The following is a 26,044-nucleotide window of genomic DNA, read 5'->3' as shown; positions in this document are numbered from 1 at the left end:
ATGATTGAATAAAATATTGATTTATTGTAGGGCTGTCCCTGACTAAGGATTTACATAGTCGAATCAGAATCGTCAAGTCCTGCCTATAATCGACTGATAGTCGAATCATGTGTGTTTTTGTGCGCAGCGATTGCGAGCGGGGGGCCTTACACACAGTAGCTCCGCTTTAATCTTGAGAAGCTGCAGAGCTGCAGTCTCTATTCATTCAACTTACACTGTAAATTTCCTGCTAAACTGAGGCTTTTTGAAGACAATTTTCTCTCTCTCTCTCTTTCTCTCTCTCTCTCTCTCTCTCTCTCTCTCTCTCTCTCGCCTGTCATTCACTGGTCTTGTGCAGAGTTTTATGTGCATTACTGCTGCCGACAACTGCATGCACGTTGCGGTTCCCCGCTACTATTTCAAGTAGCTGGCTATTTAAAAACGATAAAATATTCTTTATGTGGTTCATCAACGGTGATAAATTATCCGAAAGTCCCGCGAGGCGCAGACAACTCAGCACAACACCAGTGAAGCTGGGACTCGGACTCTTCAACAAGCATTCCTCCACTGCCACTGCCACAATTTTGGATTTATTCACGCACTTCAAAAACATTTATTGAAAGATTTATTCATTTTACATGTTTATTTACAGCATTAAACGTTGAAATGTATATTGTAATAGGCTGTATATTAACTTATTGGTAGAAAACTGGTAGTTCTATGTAAAATCAGATGTTGAGCACCCCCATATAGCCAAAATGGCATGATCTTTGTTTCACTGCGAAGCTTCGACTGTGAGATTGACAGTCGAATCAGACTCCGCCCATGGAAGCATCAAATCTTCAACTATTTGGGGTCAGCCCTAATTTATTAATTGTACATTTTTTCCATATTTATTTTGGATAAATTGGTATGTTAATTGAGTAATAGGCAACATTTCTTTCTTTAGAATACACAATATTAGTTGTTAGATTAATTGACTAATCGAAAAAATAATCGTTAGGTTAATCAACTTAATAATAATAATCGTTATGTACAGCCCTAATTAAGTAAATCACTGGTTTAAGTTATTGATTGCTGTTCAGGCATTTTTAGGTTGTATATTAAAAAAAAGTTTGCCTTGTTGGGGCGAGTACAAATATACAATGTAAAATTTTTTAAAAATTACCTGAACTTTTGGCCTCCAGCCCAGCCCTAAATAACTGAAACAGTGAAAATGATGCTTCAAATGACTAAATGTGTCCATGGTGCATATAGATGCACTACATAAATCATGTATTTAGTGTGTATACATATTTAAGTATTTCCCCAAGGCTCATAGTGTTCTATTCACAAAGAGCATATTTTGAAATGGAAAACGAGTTCAGAATGCTTGCCAAGTTAATTAGATTACAATGTACGTTTTTTCAGTGCATGTGTGCCCATCAGTGCATGTACGTCCATGCATTTGTGTTAATAATTAGATTACACTGGCCTCTGAGATGGCACCATTCGTTATGAATCGTAAACACAGAGCAAATTAAAAATATGTCTTAAAGCCTGCCAAGAAAATTAGCATCGAGAGAAAAGGGAGGCATGCACACTCGACCACTACTGTCTTCTCTTTCCTCAACCCTGTTTTCTATTCTCCCCCATGTCTGAATCCTTTCTGCATGTGTACGACGCCATCCAACCTCTCTTCTCATCTACTGCCACGACGTTTCTACATAAGGGTTATAACTAGAAGGTTAAAATATGGTACATAACAAGAGACAAATATTTCTCTTTTTTTTTTTTTTTGAGAAATAGGTGAAGGTGCCCAACCTGGAAGCATAAGATTTTTTTACTTTCCACGATGAATTACTTTTACACATGAACTAACATCAGCATTAATCTGCTGTCTCTGTGCTCATATTGTTAGTGTGTGTGCATGACTGGACTGATCAGTGGCTACTCCCTGAGGAGCTTAACCCTTGAGACCAGCAGGGGGAAAATATTGATGAAAGATGGAAGGAGATGAGGACAAGGAAGAGCAAGAATAAAACTCCTCCAGGGCAATGGCACACGTATTTAAGACCATGGTTTGTTCCAAGCTCAGTACAGCTAAGATTGGACTGAGCAATATTTATGAATATGTTTTATGGCAAAACAGAATTAAAATGCACATAGAGACAAACTAACTTAGGTCTATTTTCTGCTTGGGTAGCCTGGAGAATCAATTTCTCACTTTATTTCTGCACAGGACTGCAAACAACTGTTACAAATGACCAACAGAACAACATTCTTTGGTAGTTGTTTGGTAGTCGTGGTTCTGGTTCTATTCACTCTCTTTTGGCTCTATTTTTGGTCTCTACCAACTCCTGAGGAAAATATCTTGCTGCTAAATGACTTTGTGGTGGTGGTGTTTTTTTGGGAGAGCAGTCTTGACATAAAGTATATAAATGACCACATAAAGTTGGATTTTTGACCAAAATCATTTCTTTAGTAACGGAATAATTTGATATCTAGCCTTCATGTGAAGAATTATGGAAGTTTGGCAAATTTAAAAAATCAGCCACAAAACTTGCCTCTGCTTGGAAAAATAGCAGGTGAAGTGCAGACTGCCGGGCAAGGTTGCTCCACACAACATTCTCACGCTCTGTCCTATCACACCGGCACAGCTCAGCATCCCTGGGTGAGCGAGTGAATGAGTGACCACAATTTAAAGGTATTTGCTCACAGCGGCAGTTCCCCCTCACGATGTGACAAAAATAAAAACTGGAAGAGAGAGAAGGAAACACTGGGATCTGTCTCATTGGAATTTAGACTTGAAAGGAGAAACAAAATAGCGATGTTCACACAGTGGGGATCAACCCTCTGAGAAAATATGCCTTGCCAAAAATCACCCAACCCTTTTAGAAACATTCGCCAGCCAGCACAGAAAACAAAAACAGCCTCAGCATTATTAAATACTCATGACATCTCTTTCTGATTGCATACACTCCTCCCTTCACTTCTGTCGTGCATCTTGCTCACTTTCACCGTAACAGAGTGACAGTTATGTCATTTAGGATGTGTCGAGCCTCCTGCTGAGCCACTCCATCTGTAACACGCTCCACCAGCACCTACCCACCTCTGTACTGTTCATCCTCACCGATACGAGAACAGCTTGTGCCAGATTGTCTCCTACTCCTACTGCAAATGGGCCCGCCTCTTCTTATCTCTCTGATCTCATTAAACCTTATGTCCCATCCTGTGTGCTCCTCTCACAGAGTTTCGGGCTCCTGTGTGTCCCCAGAGTTAAAAAGAAGTCAGCTGGCTGCAGGGCCTTTTCCTATCGTGCCCCTTTTCACTGGTATAATCTTCCTGCTGACACCAGACAGCCAGACTCTGTTTGGCTCTTTTAAATGTAAGCTGAAAACTCATCTTTTTGCTTTAACTTTTAATTAGTACTTGTCCTTCCATACTTCCTTTTGTTCTCAGTCTCAATGCATCTATTAACATTAGTACTTAAAGTCCATGTTAGTAGTACTTATAGTCCCTGGTTTGTATGTTATCATGGCTCTTTCTCTCTCTATGTGAGTTTCTCCTCACTGTGTGAATGCTGTTGTCCTCTTTTGTGTTTGTGAGGCCTGTCCTGTTTCCAGGTCTGGTGGTGTGGCTCAGATCCTACTTAGTGGGCGACACTATCCATTGTCTTCATTTACATTTATTTATTTAGCTGATGCACCAAAGGCATGTGTATTATCAATTGCGCTACCACCCCCCATTTATGTTTTAGAAGCTACATTTTGTCATCATAATTGTACATACTACGATTTTCTGTTGGGGATCAATTCTGTACACACAACTATTGCCTATATCTGTCCGTCCTGAAAGAGGGATCCCTCCTCTGTTGCTCTTCCTGACATTTCTTAAATTTTTTCCCTGTTACAAGGGTTGTTGGGGGAATTTTTTCTCATTTGAATTGAGTGTTTAAGGACAGAGGGTGTCGTATGCTATATAGATTGTAAAGCCCCTTGAGGCAAATTGTGATATCAGGCTATTTAAATAAAATTGACAAAACACGCCTCTGGTTCTCCATCACTGATCTCCATTAAGTTTTAATGGAGAACAGACAAGGGAATTATCTCCCAACACCACCACCACTGTCCTCTTGCTACATCATAGAAGATGTTCGCTCATGCGACAGGCCGGGCCTGGTGACACATGCATGTCCTGATATACTAATAACCCCGGCACCACCATCGCTACCAGCCCACAGCAGACGATTTGTACTAATTTTTGCTTTAGGCGAGCTATTAGGGCGGTGAATTGGGTATAAATTGTTAATATGCTCAGATGTATTAACACAGCATTACCACTCAGCCATTAACCTGTGGCTGTGTGTGTGTGTGTGTGTGTGTGTGTGTGCGCGCGTGTGCATGAGGCCCTCAAGTTTTAAACCCTGTGTTAATTGTTAACTGCTGACTGGAGGTGACTTTTCACAAGCCCTTGGGGAATGTCCAGGTCTCCTTACTCATCTGTATTTCTGTCTCTCCCTCTTTTGCTCCCTCCTTCCCCTCCTACTCTCCCTGAAGTATCTGCATTGTTCCCCCCCTCCTCCTACAGCGGTTTCTAAAGTGCATTGTTGTGGGGGAGCTCGCAGCCATGCCAGCCTCTTTTCATTTCTCTGACTCAAGCTGGTGTGTCTCTCTCTTTCTCCTTCTCCGTGTCATTCTGGCAAACCAGTGTAGAGACAGAAACACAATGATTGTGTTCAGTCCAAACACTACCCTCCTCCAGTTTTCTCTTTGTCCGTCAGGGAATGGAGAAGAGAGGAGAGATCTATAGCACAGCGGCCATGTTGATGATGATGATGATTTCATTCTGTCTGAATTCTCTCTCTGTCAAAGGAATGAGGACGGACACTTGTAAACGTCAAGCTCTGCGTATTTCACTTTAACAGGCTGCTGTGTGTGTGCGTGAGTGTGAGTGTGTGAGAGATGTTTATGTCACTCTGTTATAAAGGTGTCGTTTCACTGATCTAGATAAATAGCTTGCTATCACCCTGTTTACTCTCTGTCAAAGACAGTCCCTTATGTTACACCACACACCACCAGTCATCTCAGACCACACAATGCTGCTGTCATCTGCAAATGTTGTAGGTCTAATATTAGAGATTTTCAACTGAAGGTTTACTAGAGACAAGAAAAAAAAATCAGTAAATGATTCGAAATGATTTTTCCCGACAAATTTAAGGCATGTTTATACTGTAATGAGTGAAATAATGGATAAAGCTGGCCTTCATGTCACCAGCTGTGTGTGACTGAGTGACATTTTGGAGCAACATAAACTCATTTCAGTTGTACCAGTGCGATCAATGAATTTGCTTGTTGAGGTCATATCAATGCAGCATTGGTGTAGAGTTCAATCCGTGTTCAACTTTGACTTGCAAATTTGCACCGTTGTCCAATTGCAACTTTTCTTCCTAGTTCTGACCTTTGAGGTAATAGAGTGAACTGGAAAAATCGTATTCAGAGAAAGCTGTTGCTGCTACTCCCCACTTCCTTATTATCAGGCTGCCCGAATAAGTCCCTTTAGACTCTCCAGCTGATCCACAACGCTGCCGCACGTGTACTGACGAGAACCAGGAAAAGAGATCATATTTCTCCAGTTTTAGCTTCTCTGCCATGGTTTCCTGTAAAATCTAGAATATAATTTAAATCCTTCTGCTCACCTACTAAGTCCTTGTGGTCACCATCATATCTTAAAGAGCTTATAGTACATTATTATGCCACTAGAGTTACTTGGTTCATAGAGCCTCCAAAAGTAGAATAGGGAGCCAAGCTCATCTCCTGTGGAATCAGGTCCCAGTTTGGGTTCAGGAGGCAGACACCTTAAAGGGTAGGCTTAAGACTTTCCTCTTTGATAAAGCTTATAGTTGGCTCAGGTGAGTCCTGAACATCCCTAGAGCTGAAAATACACTGTATAACTTGAGCCCGTTTCTGACTTATTTATGAGCCTCACGACTCATTTTCAGGTCAGTCCAAATTTCAGCTTCGTCAGCCGTCTTTTGCTGTGCAGTGTACAGCGGGGAACGAGGACCGATTAACTGTTCCCGAATGTCCGTTGGATGAATTTCTGACATGTCAGAAATTTTGGTCGGCTGTCATCAGGCTGTTGCACAGTTGAAGCAGAGCTTTGAGTCGATTCCCCACGATCAGTGCCTTTTTTCCTCACAGCGCCTGTGCAAAGTGGTGAACGGCATCTGAAAGTGCCATGGCTACACAATGCTAGCCAACAAGTTAACAATAGCTAGTACGTCCAATTCTCTCTCCAAAATAGCAAACAAACTTCTACCTGACAATTGTCAATAGCCAAAACAGTCAGCAGGAGCCGACAGGCCGTTGCGCATACAGTGTGAGCACTCAGGTCATGGCTGACCATTGGACTGTACAGTGTGAGCACATAAATCATGAGCTTTGGCTTTAGCTCACAGGAGATTTACTCGTACAGTGTGAGTTGGAATTAAACAAGTTTTCTAAAATCGTATAGTGTATGCCCAACTTTAGGTATGCTGCTATAGGTGTAGACTGCCAGGGGACCTCCAATGATGCACTGAACTCCTCCTCTCCCTCTCCATGCATTCTTATCCCGTGAATGCATGTTACTAACTTCCTCCCTTTACGCTAGCTTTCTCATCCCTCTCCTCTCTCCTTCTATCTCTTTCTGCAGGTGTTTCTGGCTCTGCAGCCGTGGGGTCTGGGTCTTTGGTGACGGGCTTCCTGCCGCACCCATGTTCCTCCTCGATACTCATTGCTACAATTATCATTATTAGTACAATTATTCATTTTTATTGATCACCTTTACCACCATTGGGCTGCTTCTCTCTCTCTCTCTCTCTCTCTCTCTCTCTCTCTCTCTCTGTACTCATTACTCAACAACTTAGGTAATACAGTGTATCTTGTTATTTCATCCTTTTCACGTTTTACTTATTCTACTTTAATATATTTGTAAGCACATTCGTCCTTATTGCCTCCTTTTAGAAGAAAAATTAGTGTCCCTATTTTCCACTCCCTCTGAATTAAAAAATATAATGTTCCTGTTTAGAGTTAAAATTGCAGAATTGAATAAATTGTACTACAAATTGAATGACTCCCCTAATGTTTACACAGTCTTGTATAGATTGAGCACATTTGATGACACCGGTATTAATAAAACTAATTTAAGCCCTCTCTTTGCAGATACACAGGCATCGTTGTATCATCCTCAAAAGATACGTTGTTAAACTGTCTACATTTATACCTGACAGTCGCAACAAAAGAACAAACAACTGAATGTTCATCCTTAATTATGTTGGAACATAATTACTTGATGAATTTCTTTGACGATGCTTAGTTCATATTTAAAATATCTTCATTGACAAGTTATCTGATGAGCTCTGTGATTGGTGCATTAAGCCCATCTCTTCTTAACGCCTCTCTTCTATGCGTCAGCACTTTCTCTCTAACTGCATTCATCAGGCCAGATCATTACATCCTTCCACTCCTCTCTTGCCTCTCTCTCTGTCTCTCATCCTATCCCTCGCTACCAAATGAAAGGGAAACCCTGGTGTGTCTGAGGCTGGCTGGCAGCAGAGCCAGAGGTGGAAAGATGAGAAGAAAGAAGGAGGGGAGATGAAGGCAAAGAGAAGGAATGAGAAAAGAGGGAGCGAAGAGAAAAGGCACAGTCTGCTATGACTGTAAATGGTGTGAGAGAGGAGGAGAGTTTGTGTTGGAGGGATGATTAGTCTCTGTTAGGACTCTGTGGGAAGGAAACTGAAGAACCACTGTAGTTGGGCTATTAGACTTAGAGCTTGAATTTTTATCCTGCTGCGTACCGTCTGCTGTAGCTTTCAAAATCACACTGAAAACAATGAGTCTAGAGAAGCACCCACTGTATGCTCAGTGTCATTTCCGTTGGGCATTTGTGTTCTGGATATTGCTTGTTCAGTCTTTATTTCTCTGAAACCAATTTTTAAATTGCACAGCATATTTTAAGGCGGGCATTGTTAATTGGAAAAGTAAAGAATTCAAACACTTCCCCCTAATTTCCTCAGTTTTCACATTCACATTTAAATTGTTGTCATTGACATAAGTGGTTATATTGTAATTACTGTCTAAAAGGTGTCGCCATAGTGGACTTAGCTCCATATCCATTTCAATTACGCAAATTTGTCACAAAAAGTTGTCAGACTGCACTTTTACACATGAAATTGCTAGTATGCTAGTTCCTGCAGTTACAGTGTTGCATGGTCAACTCTTATTTTGCTTACCTGTCCAGTCTGCTTTTCGCCACAACTCAAGTAAATTTTGCCAAGCAAACTGGTCTGAATTCACATTAATACTATTACTGTTTTTCACTGGTTATGTTTAAACACTGTCCAAAAGCATGCACTTTGCATTTCAGTGATTGGCTTGCGCTGTCCACCCGCCTCTTCCTCACAGACGCAATTCTCCCACACAGGTGTTTTCACTTGTGTTGCCTAATTATACCTCTTTAAATTACATGACATCTCCCTCATTCTGCAGTTTGTTTTATTGCACCTGTAGACCTTTTACACAGCAGAAATTTTCAGCTCGTTCTTATCCCAGGAGAGCACCTCCCTGCCCATCTATGTGCATACATGGAAAGCCCGAGGCAGAGAAAGCAGCAGCAAAAACCCCCCAAGGGTTCAGAACAGCATCAATAAATACAGATATACATTGATTGGTCAGGAAAAGCCTTAAAGAAGGAGCTGGGGTGGCGGTGGGTTATAAGTGGCTCGCAGAGAAAGCAGCAAGGGTTGGAGGGCTAGAGCGGCTTAAATAAGGCACCTTGTATGGCTTTGCCAATGAATGCTAAGAGGGAAATGGGAGATGTGGGCTTGACATGACATAGGCTCCTATCAGCTGATGCACTATGACAGAGCTGAGCTTGACTTTGTTGCCTGAACTAATGCTATCCTCAATTTGATTTATGAACTACATTTATGTACAAACCATGATCTTTTCCTAAACCTAACCACCAAAACCATGATCTCTTCTTAAACCTTACCAAGTAGTTTGGTTTCCCAAACCTAAGCAAACTGCGACCATTTTACTATATTAATCACATCTTAATAAGGCGTTCCATATGGACGCTGAAGGGTACCTTGTGTGTAACATAAGCGTTGGTATTTGACACCCTGGGATGAGAATGTGTTGAAATGTTGGCATGGAAAAGCACAGATGATAATATTAAAAACGTCCGCCTTCCATTTTAGGTGAGCCACTTGCAGGCTCCTCACTGGCTAGGCTTACCATACATGCTGGAACAAAGCCTTCGTTAGCGGAATTTGTCTCACTGGGGCATATTTCTGCTGTGTGAAGTCAAAATGTCTGCCATGAAAAATGCATTATTGGGAAGAACAACTTATATCTTTATCTTTCTTGATCTAGATGCTGGTGACATCACATAATTCCCGGCATAGCTCCATCCACCTACAGTACTAGAGGTCCAATTAGCCAGGTTAATTGAAAACACTTGCTGACCGTTAAAGGCCCCATATGCCCATTATACACCCACAGATTTTTCACTTACCTTTGCCTGATTAGATCTCTCCTCGGGACTGTGTGGGCATATATACTTAGTGCTTGACTGACATCTCCGTGACTCTTCTATTGCACCTTAATGTGGGACAACTGTGCAATTCCAGCATAGCCTCACCCAACATCAGCCTGAGCAGAGGTCTTATCGGCAGGCCAACTGAAAACATCTGTGAGTGTGCACAGGCTTTTAAAGAGGCATGACGTTGCCCAAATGGTTTCCCTGTGTCTTCCTTCTTGCATCCTTTTGGCTCTTGCAGCACTCACAACATTGGAGGATGGAAACATTTAGTTTTTCGTTAAAGGAAATAACACCGAAGTTGTTGCAGCACAGCAAATATTCTGTATTTGCTCCAGGCAGCTTGTATAATTTACTTCAGACCCACCAGGGGAGATATTAAAGAACTCAGTGGCAGACTTTTATTTTGGGAAAAAATATACAAAACCACTTATTTATTTGATACACATTTCACAGTTTCTTCAGTTTTCTAAACAACAGCACTAAGGTAAAATCTAGAAACATTGCTTAAAGAGATCCAAGGAAAGCAGTGGGAAACTACATCTGTATATGCAAGAAACTGTATGATTATCCTTACTCTTCCCCTAGCCACATATTATTTACACATACAACAAGGTCAGTGTTGTGGGAGCCTGAGATTTTGGTTATTTGTGAGCAACAGCAAAAACACCAAACCCTGGCAGGTTTTTCCAAGCACCTACAGTATTGTGACCTCTGTGTAAATAGGTAACCATGCAGGTCATCTCAGATCCATTTCTATGACTGTTTCTGTCCCAAGCACACAGAGTCTTGTATTGATTCTCACAGTCAGTACTGTACTGTGTATGTGCTGGCTAAAGCACACTTAAGTAGAAAAATTCTTCATAGACACACAAACACAAATGCACACGCACATAAAAGCCACACAGAAAAAGTCCAAAAGGAAGTCCAGTTATTTCCGGGACATCGCTGTCGTAGATGAAAAATAGAAGAATTTCTATTAATCTGAACCAAAAATAAAAATAAAACACTCAGTGAGGGATTGAGCGATTTGTGCTTTAATGCAGCCCACGGAGTATTTACAGTGGTGTTCTGCTAGGATTAGTTGTGTGAGAGGATTAGTGAAGCTGCATTACTGCTGTTTTATTTAACTCACAACAGCAAAAGACTAAAAATAAAAGCCTCTTAACCACATTTAGGCAACATGAGAGGCCAGGCCGAACAGTTAGACAAACATGTTTGTGTCCTCTTTAAAGACCTGTGCTGGAAAGGGCTGTGCATGAACTCACACACACACACAAACACACACATGTTCTCACACACTTAACTTCCCGTGCTTAATCTATAATCTAGTAATCTGCTGAAAGTTGTCCTGTGCAGCATATGATACGCAAGGAAACACTGAGTCATATCTGTTAAGGCGATGATGTTGGTGAGAGTGCAGCATATGCAGATACTGGCAGGATCAACAGAGTGGGAAACTCACAGAGAGAGGAGATGATTAATGCAAAAAGACTGGGAGAGAGAGGGAGACGGTGAAAGAGAGCGAATTTGAGAGAGAGAGATTTGCAGAGGTAGCACATTGCCTCTCTCTCTCTCTCTCTCTCTCTCTCTCTCTCTCTCTCTCTCTCTCCCACACTCTACTTTCCTTGCATCAGCATTGATCACAGTACGTACATCAGTAAAGTAAAGAGCACCCCATCCATCAGTGCATGGCTCTGGAGCTGCCGTAAAGCATACTAAAGCTGCTCTCTACAGTGCACGCACGGAAAAGCACAATCGTGTGTACTGTTTACTTTATCAACATTAGCTGACTAAAATAGAGACACTGCTAATCAAAAAACAAATCTACTACATTTGAGACTACAAGCTGTTGCTCACAAAGCTACACTAAATATACAAAATGTACCCAGTCATATTTCTATTGATGTGGTCACGTCTTGGAACCAATTTAACATTGAGCTGCGTGTTCGGCCCTCTTTTGGTGCAAGTATTGGTTCGACTAATGTTCTCATGTAGTTACTTTATTATGTTAACAGCACACGTTCAAACAACTGCTGTTTTGTCCAGGATTAACCTTATCTGTTTTATGAATCTTTATTGCATTGGTGGCTATCTGCCAACAGCGGTGATCCATTATCTCTGCATGAACCATGAAACATTTGTGACGGTCTGCTTCTCATAAATGATTGTTTTGGAAAATGAAAGTATGAACTTATATGGCTACATTTTTCCTACCTATATGAAGCGCCTATCGAGGATAAGCATGTTCCATTAATTATTCACATCGCTTCAAGCATGCCAGCTCTACTGGGGAAACTCTGGAAAGAAACTATTCTACTTCAGATCCAGCCAACAGGAGACAAGGAACACTCAGGACCATAAACATGTAACAAAAGAAGCTATTGGTAAAGGTTGCTGTTGCTGGGTTATGATACACAATGTGATAGCACTAATCCGTCCAATCATTCTTGGGTGAAAATATAAACATGGCTGAGAAAACAAAAGCTCCTGCCTCTCCTGAAAGCCTGTCTCAAATATCTAAATGGTTCAAATGGTAACATCCAGCCATTTGTTTCCTTGCCAAACATCTGGTCATTTTCAGAATCTCCTGAGACTGTAAATCAGAAACAGTGTAGCTGGGGAATGAAGGGGGAGGGAAACGGGGGCAAATGGACCCCACGGAGGTAGAGCGAAGTGCTTTGATGTGCCAGACTGTTTGCAAATTATACAATAACATTTAGGGAGTCATGTTTTTTAATGGTGATTCTTTACTATACGAATACGAACACCTCACTTGTTGAAATATATAGCTGTACAAATTATGTTTGTTCTCTGGTGCTCTGGTTTCTTCTCACAGTCCAAATTCATGGAGATTAGGTGAATTTGAATATAAAATTGCCACAAGTTCACTTGACTTGGCTCCAGAACCCGACAGTCCTTGGCAGGATAAGCAAGTAAGATAATGAATCAGTTTAAGATTAGACATCCTAATGGCAACAGCAGGTAACAACAGATGATGGATCTGTTTGTGACTATAGGGTATTAGTGCCCAGCTCATGTCTGCACATTCGATAAAAGAGAGCGCACATATTTGAAATAATTCAGGGATGAAGGCAGATGTGATGAAAAGCGTTTTTCACCAAAGGTTATTTATATCAACACTGGCACACACAAAAAAACATCGGGATATTAGAGCAGCCAGGCTGATATTAACTTAATGCAGATATTTCAGGGCTGGTGTATATGTCGGTGTCTCCATTGCATAGTTTGTCCGTTAGGGATCCAGATAGTTTGCTTATTTAATGTGTTCCGATCAGATTTTTTACACTCCCAAATATTGATCTCAATAGTGGCTTCAAAAATCCTGCTCCAGTGAGCTGGCATACTGAGGATAACTATGATACAGCAATTTAATAACAAGTCTGTGTTTAATTCACATAACTGGCAGAAGCATTAAAGACTGTGATGAATGATCTCAATAGTTAAGAGATGATAGAGCACACAGTTTTGGTGAAATATGAATTATATTGACTTTTAGAATGACTTTCCAAATATTTTAGTGGGATCCCTTTTATTTGTGTTTTCTTTCCTGGGGCTTGTAATTTCCAAAGTAAGCTCCTCTGGTCATCCTTCACTCTAATTAAAGGAAATCGTATGTATTGGTTATACATATTTCAGAGCATCTCCCCTTGCTTGCCAAGAGTTTACTTGAAAGGGTGATTCCCATCTCAATGTGACTTTCATGTAACATAAAGCCAAAATAATCGCAGACACAGAATTGGAAATTCAAGTGCATGTTTTTCCTAAGACTGTGTTCCTATGAATACCAAAGGCGAGGATTGTACAAACACATAAGAACAAAACTGCTGCGCCACCCACCAGGCAAATACCTCTGGAGGACAAATTGGAAATTGAATCATAAACTATAAAGAGCCAAGGTTGAGTTCAGCTGTGGAAGAAAAGAGAGACGAGATGGAGGTGGAGAGGAGAAAAGAAAGAACGGCTGCATTAAATAAAAGTTCACTCTTTCTCCCCGGCCCCTGCAGAAATTCACGCTGCGCTACCTGATTGAAATTTCCTGGTTTAATAGCTGTGAAATAAAGTAAAAGTTGGGAAGAGGAGGAAAGGGAGAATATGAAACAGAGGGCAAAAGAGAGGAATGGAGCAGCAGCGGAACGAGCAAGGAGAGAGAAGGAGCCTCGGAAACTGCAGACCAAAAGATACACGGATTTAATGGAAAGTGAATAATTTTATGACTTGTAAAAGCTGCAATCAGGGCTAATTAGTCATTAACGTTTTAAATGCGTCTCCCTCTAGTTCTCTTGCCAAAATCTTAATCCACACTACTGTTGTTACCATTCCAGTTCCACACAGTGGCTTAACCAAAGGCAGAGAGTCAATAGAAGCTTTAGTTTTGCTTAAGAAACCATACAGATGTACCAAGCTGGATCTATGCGGGGTTGGCTGGTGAGCTAACAGGTAACGATTAGCACTAATGAATGCAATGAGAGAGCCCCAGTGAGGTAATCGCACTGTGCAGGCAGAGGAAACTCTCCACTTACACCAATTAGTGCAAGCTCATGATCAGACAGTGAACATAGCACCCTGACACATACTGTACTGGAAATGCTTTTATTGTTCACTCTGAAGGTTCAATCTTTTTGTGTGGGCGCATAAGTGTGAATCCCTTCCTCTGTATCTACCTCAGTTTGGGCTCACCGATTGTCTGTTGTTGAGTTTGTCAATAAAGTGTTGTAGTGGCAGGCTTTACAGAAATACCTGTCCCTCAGGACTTTCATACAACAGTGCAGAAGGATGTCTTTAGGTTACCGTGGATCACACTATGGTTTACATTTTTAGCCATGCTAGTGACGTGACTCTAGGGATGGCTATGTGTTTTTTTGGTTGATCTGACAGTCGGACCACCACAGTTGGTCGCTCCAGACTGAAAAACCTCAACCTTGGCGATCCCCTAACTTTTCCCCTGCTGTTTGGTACAGCAATTCATGTTCCCCTCAGGATGAATTGTAGTAACTTGAACCCTTGACTTTTCATCTAGCGCCTCCAGAAAGTTTTCACTTATCCTGTGCAGCAGCTCAACACATCTCAACAGATGGTTTGCCATGATTCATGGATCACAGATGATGAATCCTTCTAACTTTTGGTGAAGCCCTGACTTTCCCTTTAACATAGTGATGTTGATGTTTGTGGTTTCGAGTAGGGCTGAAACGATTAATTGATTAAATTAAGTCGATTAATAAAATGCAGCGACGCAAATTCTTTGCATCGATGCTTTGTTTAATCGACACAGCTATCCAGCACACTGTTTTGCACTGACATTTATTACTGTGGCACATCACGCTGTGAACACGATGTGATTATGATGCCGCTGATGGCAAGGTGGAGGAAGAGAGAGAAAATAGCGAGGGACAAAGAAGAAAGTGTCCGAAGTATGGGATTATTTCAAGCTAAAGAAAACAACAACTCTGTAAAACGAAACTTATGTCACCTTGGCAACAGCACGGTGGCACCTGATCAGAAGGCACACGGTGTTCTGCCAGCGGACCACAAACAAGGTAATGGTAACAGCAACTTCAGCATTTAACTGAAATCATGTTGAGTTGAAGGTTAGCCAAAGTAAGCCGCAGTCCTCAGCGGTAAATGTGCACACGTGCGTTTGTTGTGCACCTTTTAACTCACCTCAAGCTCTCTCTGTAGCTCAGACAATCCCCTGCTACCTGCGTGTCCTAATCCATCCTTTCACCCATATTCTTTGTCTTTATAATTGTTATCTTTATAATAACAAACAGCTGTTTTGTGTGCAGGATCGCTCATTTCCCGTTTCACATTTCACGTGTGTTTTCTTGACAAAATGACGTTTGGAGACCAGCGTCAGGTGACACAGCCGCTGTCAGCTCGTGTAGTATGTGACCCCCTGTCACCGATCAGTCACGTAGTGTGAACGCCACAACGACTTCAAGACTCCCGTCACAAGACGGCAAGTTGTGCAGCATGGCCAGCGGCCAACACTGAAAGTCGTGTAGTCTGCACGAGCCTTTAGTTTAACTTGTATAGCACTCGGGTGATGTTTGTGTTTGTAAAGCAGCTGTCTGGTTGTTGGTCTGATGTTTGCTGTATGCCACACTATGAATTTCCGAAAGGACCAATAAATATCTATCACCTATAAACGTGCACAGTTGATCCCGTTACCAGGGGGCCAAGCAAAAGTACTTCTTAAATGACTCATCGATGAATCATTGAAATAATCTATAGACTTCGAATACTACAATCATCGTTAGCTACAGCCCTAGTTTAGAGTAAAATGTCTCAACAACTATTGAATGGATTGCATGAGGTCTGTTTCAGACATTCATTTTCCACTAAGGATAAATTGTAATCACTTTGTTGATCCCCTGACATTCCTTCTAGTGCCAACATCAGCTCAAAATATTTATTTGCCTAAAAATTGGCGTTCATGACAAATGACCGACCCATCAGCCTCAGTTGTACTTTGTGTTTCCGGCTAATTAGCGATGGTAGCATACAGACACTAAACTTAGAAGGTGAATATTGTATACATTATACCTGCTGAACTTCTGATGCTTATCTTTTATGGAATCATCATCATCATTCATATTATATTACATTCTTAGATTCTTTTACTTTGAGGTATAGAAATCAACTTTATATATATATATATACATACATATATATATAATACTATATTCTACCTTTCGATCTCATGGACGTGTGTATCATCTAGAATTGCTGCCCTGAAACAATGAAACACACACGCAAATGCAGAGGACACACATGCATAGTTAGATATATTCACAGCACATGGCTAGTCCTTAGTAACCCAAACACACCCTCACAGCACGCTTTTTGTTTATCTGTCGACCTGGTTCTTCATGCATAGGCCATGAATCATACTGCCTCCTAACAGAGTGCACATCACTGTCTGGCGTTACCTTTCTCCTTTCATAGATATTCTTTTTCTGCACTTGGTGGGAAGTAACAGCTATAAACACACTTCCCCCTGGTAGAAAAGCCATTTTGGCTGCTTTGTGATCCTCTTGTTCAACATTTCAGCAAACAGGCGGTCTGCTTGACAGACATTAGAAAATCTATTTCTCATCTACACATCTCTTGAATATGCGATGGAATCATGTCTGAGTAGGCATAAACATACACGATTATCCTGTGATAGACTACAAAAGGCCAGAGTGCCTGTAGCCAGTTATCAGATACACTCCTGGCACCTTAATAACGGAATCCATTATGGTTAAAACAACACATGCGTTACCAAGGACACACTGATTGGCGAAGGTGAGTATATGCAAATTTAGTTCCTTGGAATTTGTCAACACCAATTGAAGTGGCGTGTGGGAGAAAAGGAGAGAGAGAGAGAGAGAGAGAGAGAGAGAGAGAGAGAGAGAGACAGCCCGAGGCTATATAACACCCATAATGATGAACAAATGGGCAGATCATAATTAACAGGTATCTTGGTTGCTATAAGGCAATGGGACAAAGATCATGATGTCTTCAGTGGAAACATGACAAAATCTAATGTAATTGTAATTTCATGTTGAGCAAAATTTTGCTATAAGCGAAATGGTAATTTTAAAACATGCAATGACCTGCTTGGACTTATTGAAACTACCTTCAATCTAAATTGTGTCTGCTACATTTTTTCCCATCCTATGCCTTGGTGTAGCTTTTTATATTGTTGTGTATTACTGTGAAAATGTGTACAATATGTCAGCGCTAACAAAATGTCTTTAAAGCATGACGGCAGTGGTGAAAGTATTCAGATCAATGCAACTATGTAAAAATACTCCGTTACAAGTTATTACTGCATTGTAAATACTACTTAAGTAAAAGTCTAAAAGGCCCCCCCAAAGGGTCACAAAATAAATCTGAGGTGTCGTGAGATGACTAATGGTGTAGAAAAGTTGTTCTGTTACACAAATCTGTTTTTCTCTATCTATATTGGATAAATTGACATATTTTGGCCTCAAACTGTTTTTGTTTTTTTAGATAAAACCATCTGAGAGATTTTCAGGAGAAATCTCTTTTTGCTGGAACTGCTAACGACTCATTGACATCTGAAACATAACAAGTGTCCCCAACTGCACACTACTTTTTTGTGAGGGGGCCATAAGCCAAAAAATTTGGTAACAACTCGTTTAACTATTAATAATACATTGTATTTCATAAGCTCATCATATGTGCTTTGAATGATAACTGTAAAATGAACATAGTGGAGTGTAAAGTACAATAATTTACTTTAAAATGTAGTGGAGTAGAAATATAAAGTAGCACTAAATGGAAATACTCAATTAATGTCAAAGTACTCTCATGTGCTTGCTTCACGGCGAAGGGGATGCCGTGGTTTGCTTATTTAACTGTGATGATAATATGGCTGTTTTGTAATTTATTTCTTAGTTCTCACGTTTTGATAGGTTTGAAAATGTAACATAAAATTTTGTCAGTGTGGGCTAAATGTTGCCTCATTTTTTTATGTGGTGAAACGCTATTAAGAGCCTATAATAATTGATCAATGAAATGAACAAATCTTGTCCTGAGGGTACCTTGAGGATGGGCCAAAGGAATGTCAAAGTCACACCCACTTTTGATTGAACAAATACAGTCCCCGTGTGGTGTGATCCCATCCTGAAATCCTAAATTGGACCCCATTTCACTTTATTCAGAAATATGTTGCATTACTAATAACTGCCATTTTACTGGAATATATATTGTATGGAGTTTTTTTTATGACATTCAGTGAAAGCGATTTCATTTTTATTTTATATTGTCAAAAGACAACAAATATTAAATTTTAGTAAAGCTCATTTAAAATAAATTAAAAACAGGAATCACTGAAATACCATATGAAGAATTTCATTATAGATATTTGAAATGTAATTGTGTTGGACCAACGTGCACAAAGTCTGAACCTTTAACACACACACACACAAAACATGAACTGGCAAAAAGCTGACCTGCCAAAAAGCAGAACAAAATATCTGTAGTAAAAGAGGGAAACACCTCTTCTTCTGTACCACAAGATGTATCACTATTATGGTGCCACTTTATCACATCCCTGTCACCCGACAAGAACATCGATATTCTGCAAGCCCCCAGTTTACACCCAATTTTACAATTGTCTCTTTCTTCAACCACCCAGATGTCTACACCCTTACTTTCCGCCGTGCTACATAGAGGACGCACTGCTACTGAATTAACACTTAACATGGCATTCCATGTAAATTGTGAGGTGCAGTATGAACATAATTCCAAGGGATAGTCAACTGGAAGGGAATAAATTGCTCTTGATTATCCATCCCACTCCTAATAATTAGTTAATTTGGCCATAAATATATATATGAACATAAACACACTCTCTCTCTGTCTCTTGACCAGTGAATCAAACGTGGACGGGAATGCTGGGACGTTTGTCAGCATGAAAAATTTCACATTTGTAATTTTAAACTTGAATTTTGCACAAGCCATATGGAGCCATGGTGTAGACCAAGCATGAAGTGCAGTTTTGCTGTGGAGTGGCCTCTAAGGAGGGCAGACAGCCTGTCTCCGCACATCACATTAGAGAGCCTCTCTGAGTGGGCATGCATGTAGCTGTGTGTTTGTGTGTGCCTTTCCATGTGCATTTACTGCAGGCCTGTGTGCGTGCCTGACTGAATGCACATGTGCCTCTGAGCTTGTGCGAGAGTAGTTTAGCACATGCATCTTAGCATTCCTATACATCTTTGTCCTTACATCTCTATTTCCCCTTCTTGGCAGACAGAATACCTTTCAGAGTAAGTTAAATTCTTACTAGGCTCTAATCAGTGGCGAAGTATGGCAATTGCAGCCTGTAGACTGAGAATCAATGACTCGACAGTGTGTGGTGAAGTGATCAGCATAATCGCTGTTCCGCTTTACTTTAAAATCCAAGTCAAGCTGTTTCTCCAAGGCTATTGGCAAAGCCACTGAGACATGTAACCAAGGCCTAGACTTTTTCTATAAATAAGATATCTTCATTGTAGGAGATCTGTAGTCCACTAAGAGTGTTGGAGCTCTGTGGTCTGGGTGTGAAGCTGTAAACATTTTATTTTCTACACAGTTCTGTAGCGATGTGTATGATAAAGCATGTGAATAGAGAAAAAGACAGGAGGATGGATGGTTTAACAGATGGAGAGGCACCTATGGCAAAGGAGAGGCATCTTTTTCTGTTCTTGCCTGAGAGATAAAAATCTGGAGAATAAAAGGTGAGCAGAAGCTAGGCAGGCACGCACACAAATCCACACACACACACACACACACACACACACACACACACACACACCTGCATACGCTCATCCTGAGACTTCTTTTGCCACTTCTCAGCCCCCTCGACTTTCCTCCTGAGGTCGCTACAGCTGTCTTGTCAGCACATACCTCTTGAGCTGGTGGCAAGAACATGCATACCCACATTAAGGCTGGGAAATACCACCAAAAACAAAAAAAGTTGTTCAAGCTGGAGGGCCATTCGTAATTTTAATTCGTTTTTTTATTTCCTGCAAAATGTGGGAAAACTAAAACATGATTGAAATATATTATATTATTCATTTTTTGTAGGACGTCATGCATAGGACGGCTGAGAAAGAAAGAAAAAAACTGTCCCACCTGCAAGACCGTTTTATATATTATATATAAAATACAGGCCATACAGCTATGTGAGTACCAGATGCTTCAACTAAGATGAGCATTCACTTTAATGATCAGTTTCAGTCTCCCGCTGTTTGTGTTGCTTGACAAGACATCAGGCTGCACACAAATTTGCACACTTTTCTGTCGACTCCCATGGCTTCACCTCTTCTAACAAAAGATAACACCTGTATTTTTTTAGTCTTTTAGTCAAGATCGCCAGAACCAGCTAGACACTCGGCGTCATTTATAAATGTTGCGTACTCACAAAAGAAGGCGTACGCCATTTTCAAGAGAATGTGTGATCCTCCTCTATAACTCTGGCCTATGCATACACACATAAACTGGAAGCATGAGAAACTGATACTCAGATGGCAGAATGATGAAATGGTTTGAAATGGATACCAATGTGTAAAATAAATTGAAATATTACCTATGAGTATTATATAAAATGTAATATATTATTTGGAAAAAACAGATAAAAGCCATTCTTAGACGAATAAACAAACACTTGTTTGATTGATATTCCCTAAGTGCGCAATAACAAAAAAGGATTTCAGATAATTTTTTTCCTTTCAGAGCAGCCTAACACCTGTGTGAACGATACTCCCTGCAGTGCACACAAAAAGAATGATGATTTAGGATTATAAACACAAACAGAGATAGGCCCTATCTGTTTTCCTTCAAAAAGGTTTAATTGAGAATCATGTTTAATTTGATCTGTGATTAATACTTGTACGCTATGAAATTTATTCTAATAAATAAAGTGAACAGTAGGACAAATTACATTTAGACTGATGCCATTTTCAATGCCTCAGTCGAGCAGATACAAGTTTCATACATTGTTATCACGTTTGTTGCCTTGTCCCCAGGCATTTGTACTGAATGGCGTGCAACAGTGCGTGGATGTTATGCATCGCTTGTAAAAAGGTATGGAAACATATAACACTATTTATTAAGTAGATCTTTCAGTATAAGTCACACAAAACAACTCTTATTTATTTTATCTCCTTGGCAACCTAGTTAGTAGAGTTGATGGAGTCTCTTTGCAATTGTAGGACTGCATCTACATGGCCGCTGGAGGGTTGAGACGCAGAAAGTGCAGTGGAGACACCGGGGATGGGCGCATTCATCTCCTGCTCGGCTGCAGCACCACGGACCCCGCTGGAACACACAGCCACTAAAAACAATAGAAACTGTCTTATTTGTTTGCGTAAATAAATGTTTAAACACAACTTGACTGCATGTGGTTTACTCTCTTTTCAAAATAGGGGATGCAAATTACATACCTGGGTCATCGGGGGCGTCTTGAATATCTGGCCCCCCTACCAACTGCGTCACTACTCAGGAGGGATTCTCATCCCTTCAAGTTGCTCATCAAGTGGGTCAAGCATGGTGTCCCCTGTCCTCCAGGTCTACCAAACAATATCTTCTCTCTTGCTTAAATCTCCCCAACAAGAAATATATTTTTGTGCTTTTCTGTCAGAATTTTCCATCATTGTCTTCATGCAGTCAGTATGTATTAATATTAATTAGGTGCGTTTCAATGATTATGGAGACACAACTAAGGGTGTTAAAAGGGTGGGACAAGAAGCTTGCTCACGTGCGCCACACTCGAATTGATTGTGATTTATAAATGGAAATCAGTGTGGGACAGGTGTGCGCACTTTGTTATACATAAAAATATTTTTGTGCGCAGGCACTTTTTGTATGCTACGTGCAGTTTTACAAGACACAACAGTCCTATAAACTGCAGCAGGTGCACATGTAGCATAACTATTCACGCCACAGTTTACGGGACTGTCGTAACTCAAGACAGCTGATGTATCCACCTATTATCTACACTAGTGGCCCTCAAATATTTTCATGTTAAGGACCCCAAGACTGACAAAAATTAGACTACGGACCCTCATCTGATCTGACCCTCATTAGATGTCTTCTTACAGAACGTGTATGAAACCCATGACCAAAATAGTCATACATTCTGTCAATGTGTTACTCATGGATGGAAATATAGTGCCACTGATCTACAGTACTTTTTGCTAAATGTAAAGTTTTTGTGCATGTTGTAATAACTCAATTATATTATTATTTATATATACTATATATCTTTGGTATAACAATGACTACAAGTAGATGAAGTAAATTATATTAAAAAAAAGGAAAAGGAGGAGAAGATGACGCAATCACACCATCCATCATACAGTGGGGTACCATTTTCATGAGAGCTCCCTCAGCTCAATAATATTATGATCAAATTTTCTTTTAATGCCAGCATACGTGTGTGCATTTGTGAATGCGTGCATGTAAGAGAAATAGAGAGCATGTGTGTAATGTATGTGTGAGAGCATCAACCTTGAAGTGACCTAAGGGATTGTATTCAGTAATTATCTGATTACTCGTCTGTTTTTTCCCACTCAGACAACCTGCAACTGGATAAGGCTGTAATTCCCTGATTACAACCTACTCTACAATCAATCACCCATTAACTGAAGCACATAGACGGTACACATGCCCACATACACACAAACACACACATATTCGCCTGTGTCAAGCTAAAATACCAACACCACCATTACTGCCACTACTTCAGAGGATAGTAAGATGAAATAACCATGACAGAATCTTCAATGACACAAAGCCACAACTCCTAAACCTTTTCTTGTCTTGTGACTTTGCCATTCATCTCTCTCTCCCGGTGTTTTGAGTGTTTTCGTTGCTTTGTGCAGACATCAGCGCTTTACTGAAAGCCCGGTGATGCACCACCATAAGAGAGCATCTCCGTCCTCTTTCCATGTCTTTTCACTATCCTTCCATTTATGAAAATGTTTGCCCTTGCCTTGTCAAGAATGGCGGGCAGCCAGAGAGGAGTAGAGTCCATTTTACACACAAACAGAAACACACACGCACAAAGCCATGGTTATAAGTGCACGCATTACAGCAAGGAAACACACATAAACTCACACAAAGAACCGTGTAGTCTCCAACATTATGAGAAATTTTCAATTTCTACACACAAGGCCAAAGGACTGGTGCATTATCTGTCTAAGAGGATGCATTCTTTTTAAAGAATTAAAGAAAAGACAGACTCATCAATCATTTTCCCTTTCAGTCATTTGTAAATGAAACAACCCTGCAGTATAAATATCTTTAGCATCAGTGACGTTTGACACACAGTAACAACAATGAGAAACAACGGCAACCAGTTCAGATGAAGGACAGCTGGAGCCACTTTATCACGACATGAAAGCCAACGGCAAGGCTCAACATTTTCAAGCCATCACTGCCTATCACATGTAGTCAAACCAAAGACAAAATCCACTATCACCACTTCTTAGTATTATCCTTAGGTGATTTAGTCATTTAGTCATCACTATTTTGGTCAGATATGTTTTTTAGCACGTCAGTCACAACCTTCTTTTTGCGCAATAAGTCTGGAGGAGCAGTCCTGGAAGAAAATTTACTGTCTTAATGCCAGGGGTGGGTAATAACTTGTTACAAGTAACACATATGAGTAAAAAAGTAGTAGTAGGAACAGTAATATTTCAGTAACTCTTTTGGGCAAATTATCTACTTTTGACTTTTGCTACATTTGGCATTTAGACCTTCATTACCAGTCCCACCCATGGCTAACTATTACCATCCGCAGACTGCGCACTGATCTCAGAGCCGCTGAAAGAAAATGGCAAAAAACCAAAGACCCTGCCGACCTTAAGGGCAAATGCTCCTATTCTCCTTCTCAACCAGCATCAGTGCTGCCAAAACTGCGTTCTATAATGACAGAATTAGCAGTGCCACTGAATTATTTTCCACTTTTAAAGCGCTACTTAATCCTTCTCCACCACCCACAAACTTGTCTGCCGATACCTTTGCTGCGTTCTTCACAGGCAAAGTGGAGGCTATAACTAGCCAATTCTCTAAATCACTTAAAATCAACCGGTCTACTCCTGCTCCAGTCAGCTCCCACTCTGTGAGCACGGCACAAGAAAACCCACCATGTAGCAGTCCTTATACATGTCTCTCTCCATTTCCCTTGTGAAATGGCGCAAAAGGCTTGACACCAAGGCTAACATGTAGCAGTCCTACTACACCTTTTCATCTGTCTTCCCAGGTCAATGGCAGTTCACTCTCCTCGTTTACTCCTCTAACGGAGAGCGAAATATCAGAACTCCTGACCCGTAGCCTTCCCACTACATGCCCACTGGACCCGATTCCTACGAATCTCCTCCAAGCCATATCTCCTACCGTGGTCCCAGCAATCACTCATGTGATAAATACTTCTCTGGCTTCGAGAACCTTCCCAATCACTTTTAAAAGGGCTTAGGACGCACCCTTGCTCAAAAAGCTCGCCCTCGACCCTACCCAAGTTGAGAACGATCATCCAGTTTCACTTCTACCATTTCTATCCAAAGCTATCGAACGCGCGGTCTTCAAACAGGTTTCAGAATTCTTCTCATGAAATGACCTCCTAGATCCATATCAGTCTGGTTTTAAATATATATAATATATTAGTCCAGTACAACATAAAGCAGTCCAGTACAACATAAAGCAGTCCAGTATAACACCAACACTCACTATGCCCTCAAGGTTTAAACATATAATTTAGAATGCTCCATGATTTCTATAACATAAAAAGCTGGTATTCATATACAGGTAGCAGGTGCTCTCTAAGTAAAAAAGTAGGTAATTTTCAGTGTCACACACAGGTGATCACTGTGAACATGAGAGGCAAAGATAACTCAACCTTCACATGAGAAATTAACCGGAAAGTAGTGAGAGGCCTCTGGGCTCAATCATGCAAGTGACTCTGCCGCTTGGGCCACATGGGAGGGGTATCAGGCAACCAGGGATTTCTAATCCATAAGGCTCACTGCTCACTGACTGTGCTGTAACCTACAGGCATTTTGGAGACTCGCCCCATTCTGATGGAACTGCAAAGACGTGAAATCCCCTGAACTGATAAGACCCTTTTTGTTGGATTACCTGTATTCCCCTTCCTTTTATTAAAGAACTTTTTGTGTGTTCTTCCTGGCAACCAGCCTCTGTGGTCTTGCATTTCATTATGAATCCGACCTCTACCATTCCCTCGGGTAGCACATGGCCTATTCACTTCAACTTTACAACATGTGTAACGAAATTGGCTGCAGAGGCTGCCTGTAGTGGTAATCCACAAAAGATCCAATATCATAAATGCTGTACACACACACACACACTGACCAAGTGACAGGAATATGTACTGTCCCCACACACACACACACAAACACACACACACACGAATGGACATAAACACATCCCTCTACCTACCTGTGTGGCTCCTGTGTGCATGTGTGAGGGAGGCCAGACAGAGGGACAGCAGTAGACTCCACACACCTACTCCGCAAATGCAAGGACCCCGTTCCCGCATTCTGCCAGAAAGAAACAAAAAGGCACATACTCCATTACAGAATGCACATAAACAAAAGAATAAGAATATTCTGTAACTGCAACTGTTGCTGGTGCGTGATTGCAGAGATATTCCCCGTTTTGCCTTTTTAGCCATGCTAGCAGCATGTCTGTTGGTCCACCACTTTGGTCCAGACTGAAATATCTCAACAACTATTGGATGGATTGCCCTCAAGTGATTTTTTTAGCACCACCAGCAGGTTTATCAGTTTTCACCTATCCATTGAAATATCTCGACATCTGCTTCATGGATTGGGACAAAATTTTGTACAGACATTCATTATTCCCAGATGATGATTTCTAATAACTTTAGTGCTCCACTGAATTTTCCTTTAATGCCACTACGAGTTTGACCCTTGTGGCTTTGAGTGAAGTATGTCAACAATTA

At 40.8% G+C, this 26,044-nt stretch overlaps 1 protein-coding gene and 1 long non-coding RNA gene across 2 annotated transcripts in view; one reads left to right on the top strand and one right to left on the bottom strand.

Moving 5' to 3' along the window:
• LOC123975287 overlaps nucleotides 1–21,401 on the top strand; it is a 91,672-nt gene extending 70,271 nt beyond the window's left edge. Inside the window, exons 2-3 of the long non-coding RNA XR_006826022.1 lie at nucleotides 21,087–21,144; nucleotides 21,273–21,401. This is a non-coding gene — a long non-coding RNA (uncharacterized LOC123975287). The remainder of the gene's footprint in view (nucleotides 1–21,086; nucleotides 21,145–21,272) is intronic.
• Nucleotides 1–25,618, bottom strand: part of LOC123975286 (chemokine-like protein TAFA-2) — a 42,315-nt gene extending 16,697 nt beyond the window's left edge. The window contains exon 1 of the mRNA XM_046056612.1: nucleotides 25,519–25,618. Coding sequence (XP_045912568.1) covers nucleotides 25,519–25,618 — 100 coding nt within the window. The remainder of the gene's footprint in view (nucleotides 1–25,518) is intronic.
• Between the last annotated feature and the right edge of the window lie 426 nt (nucleotides 25,619–26,044).

The sequence above is a fragment of the Micropterus dolomieu genome, linkage group LG08 (genome assembly GCF_021292245.1).
Source record: "Micropterus dolomieu isolate WLL.071019.BEF.003 ecotype Adirondacks linkage group LG08, ASM2129224v1, whole genome shotgun sequence".
Classification (NCBI taxonomy): domain Eukaryota; kingdom Metazoa; phylum Chordata; class Actinopteri; order Centrarchiformes; family Centrarchidae; genus Micropterus; species Micropterus dolomieu.
This window is presented reverse-complemented; position numbering and strand designations above follow the sequence as displayed.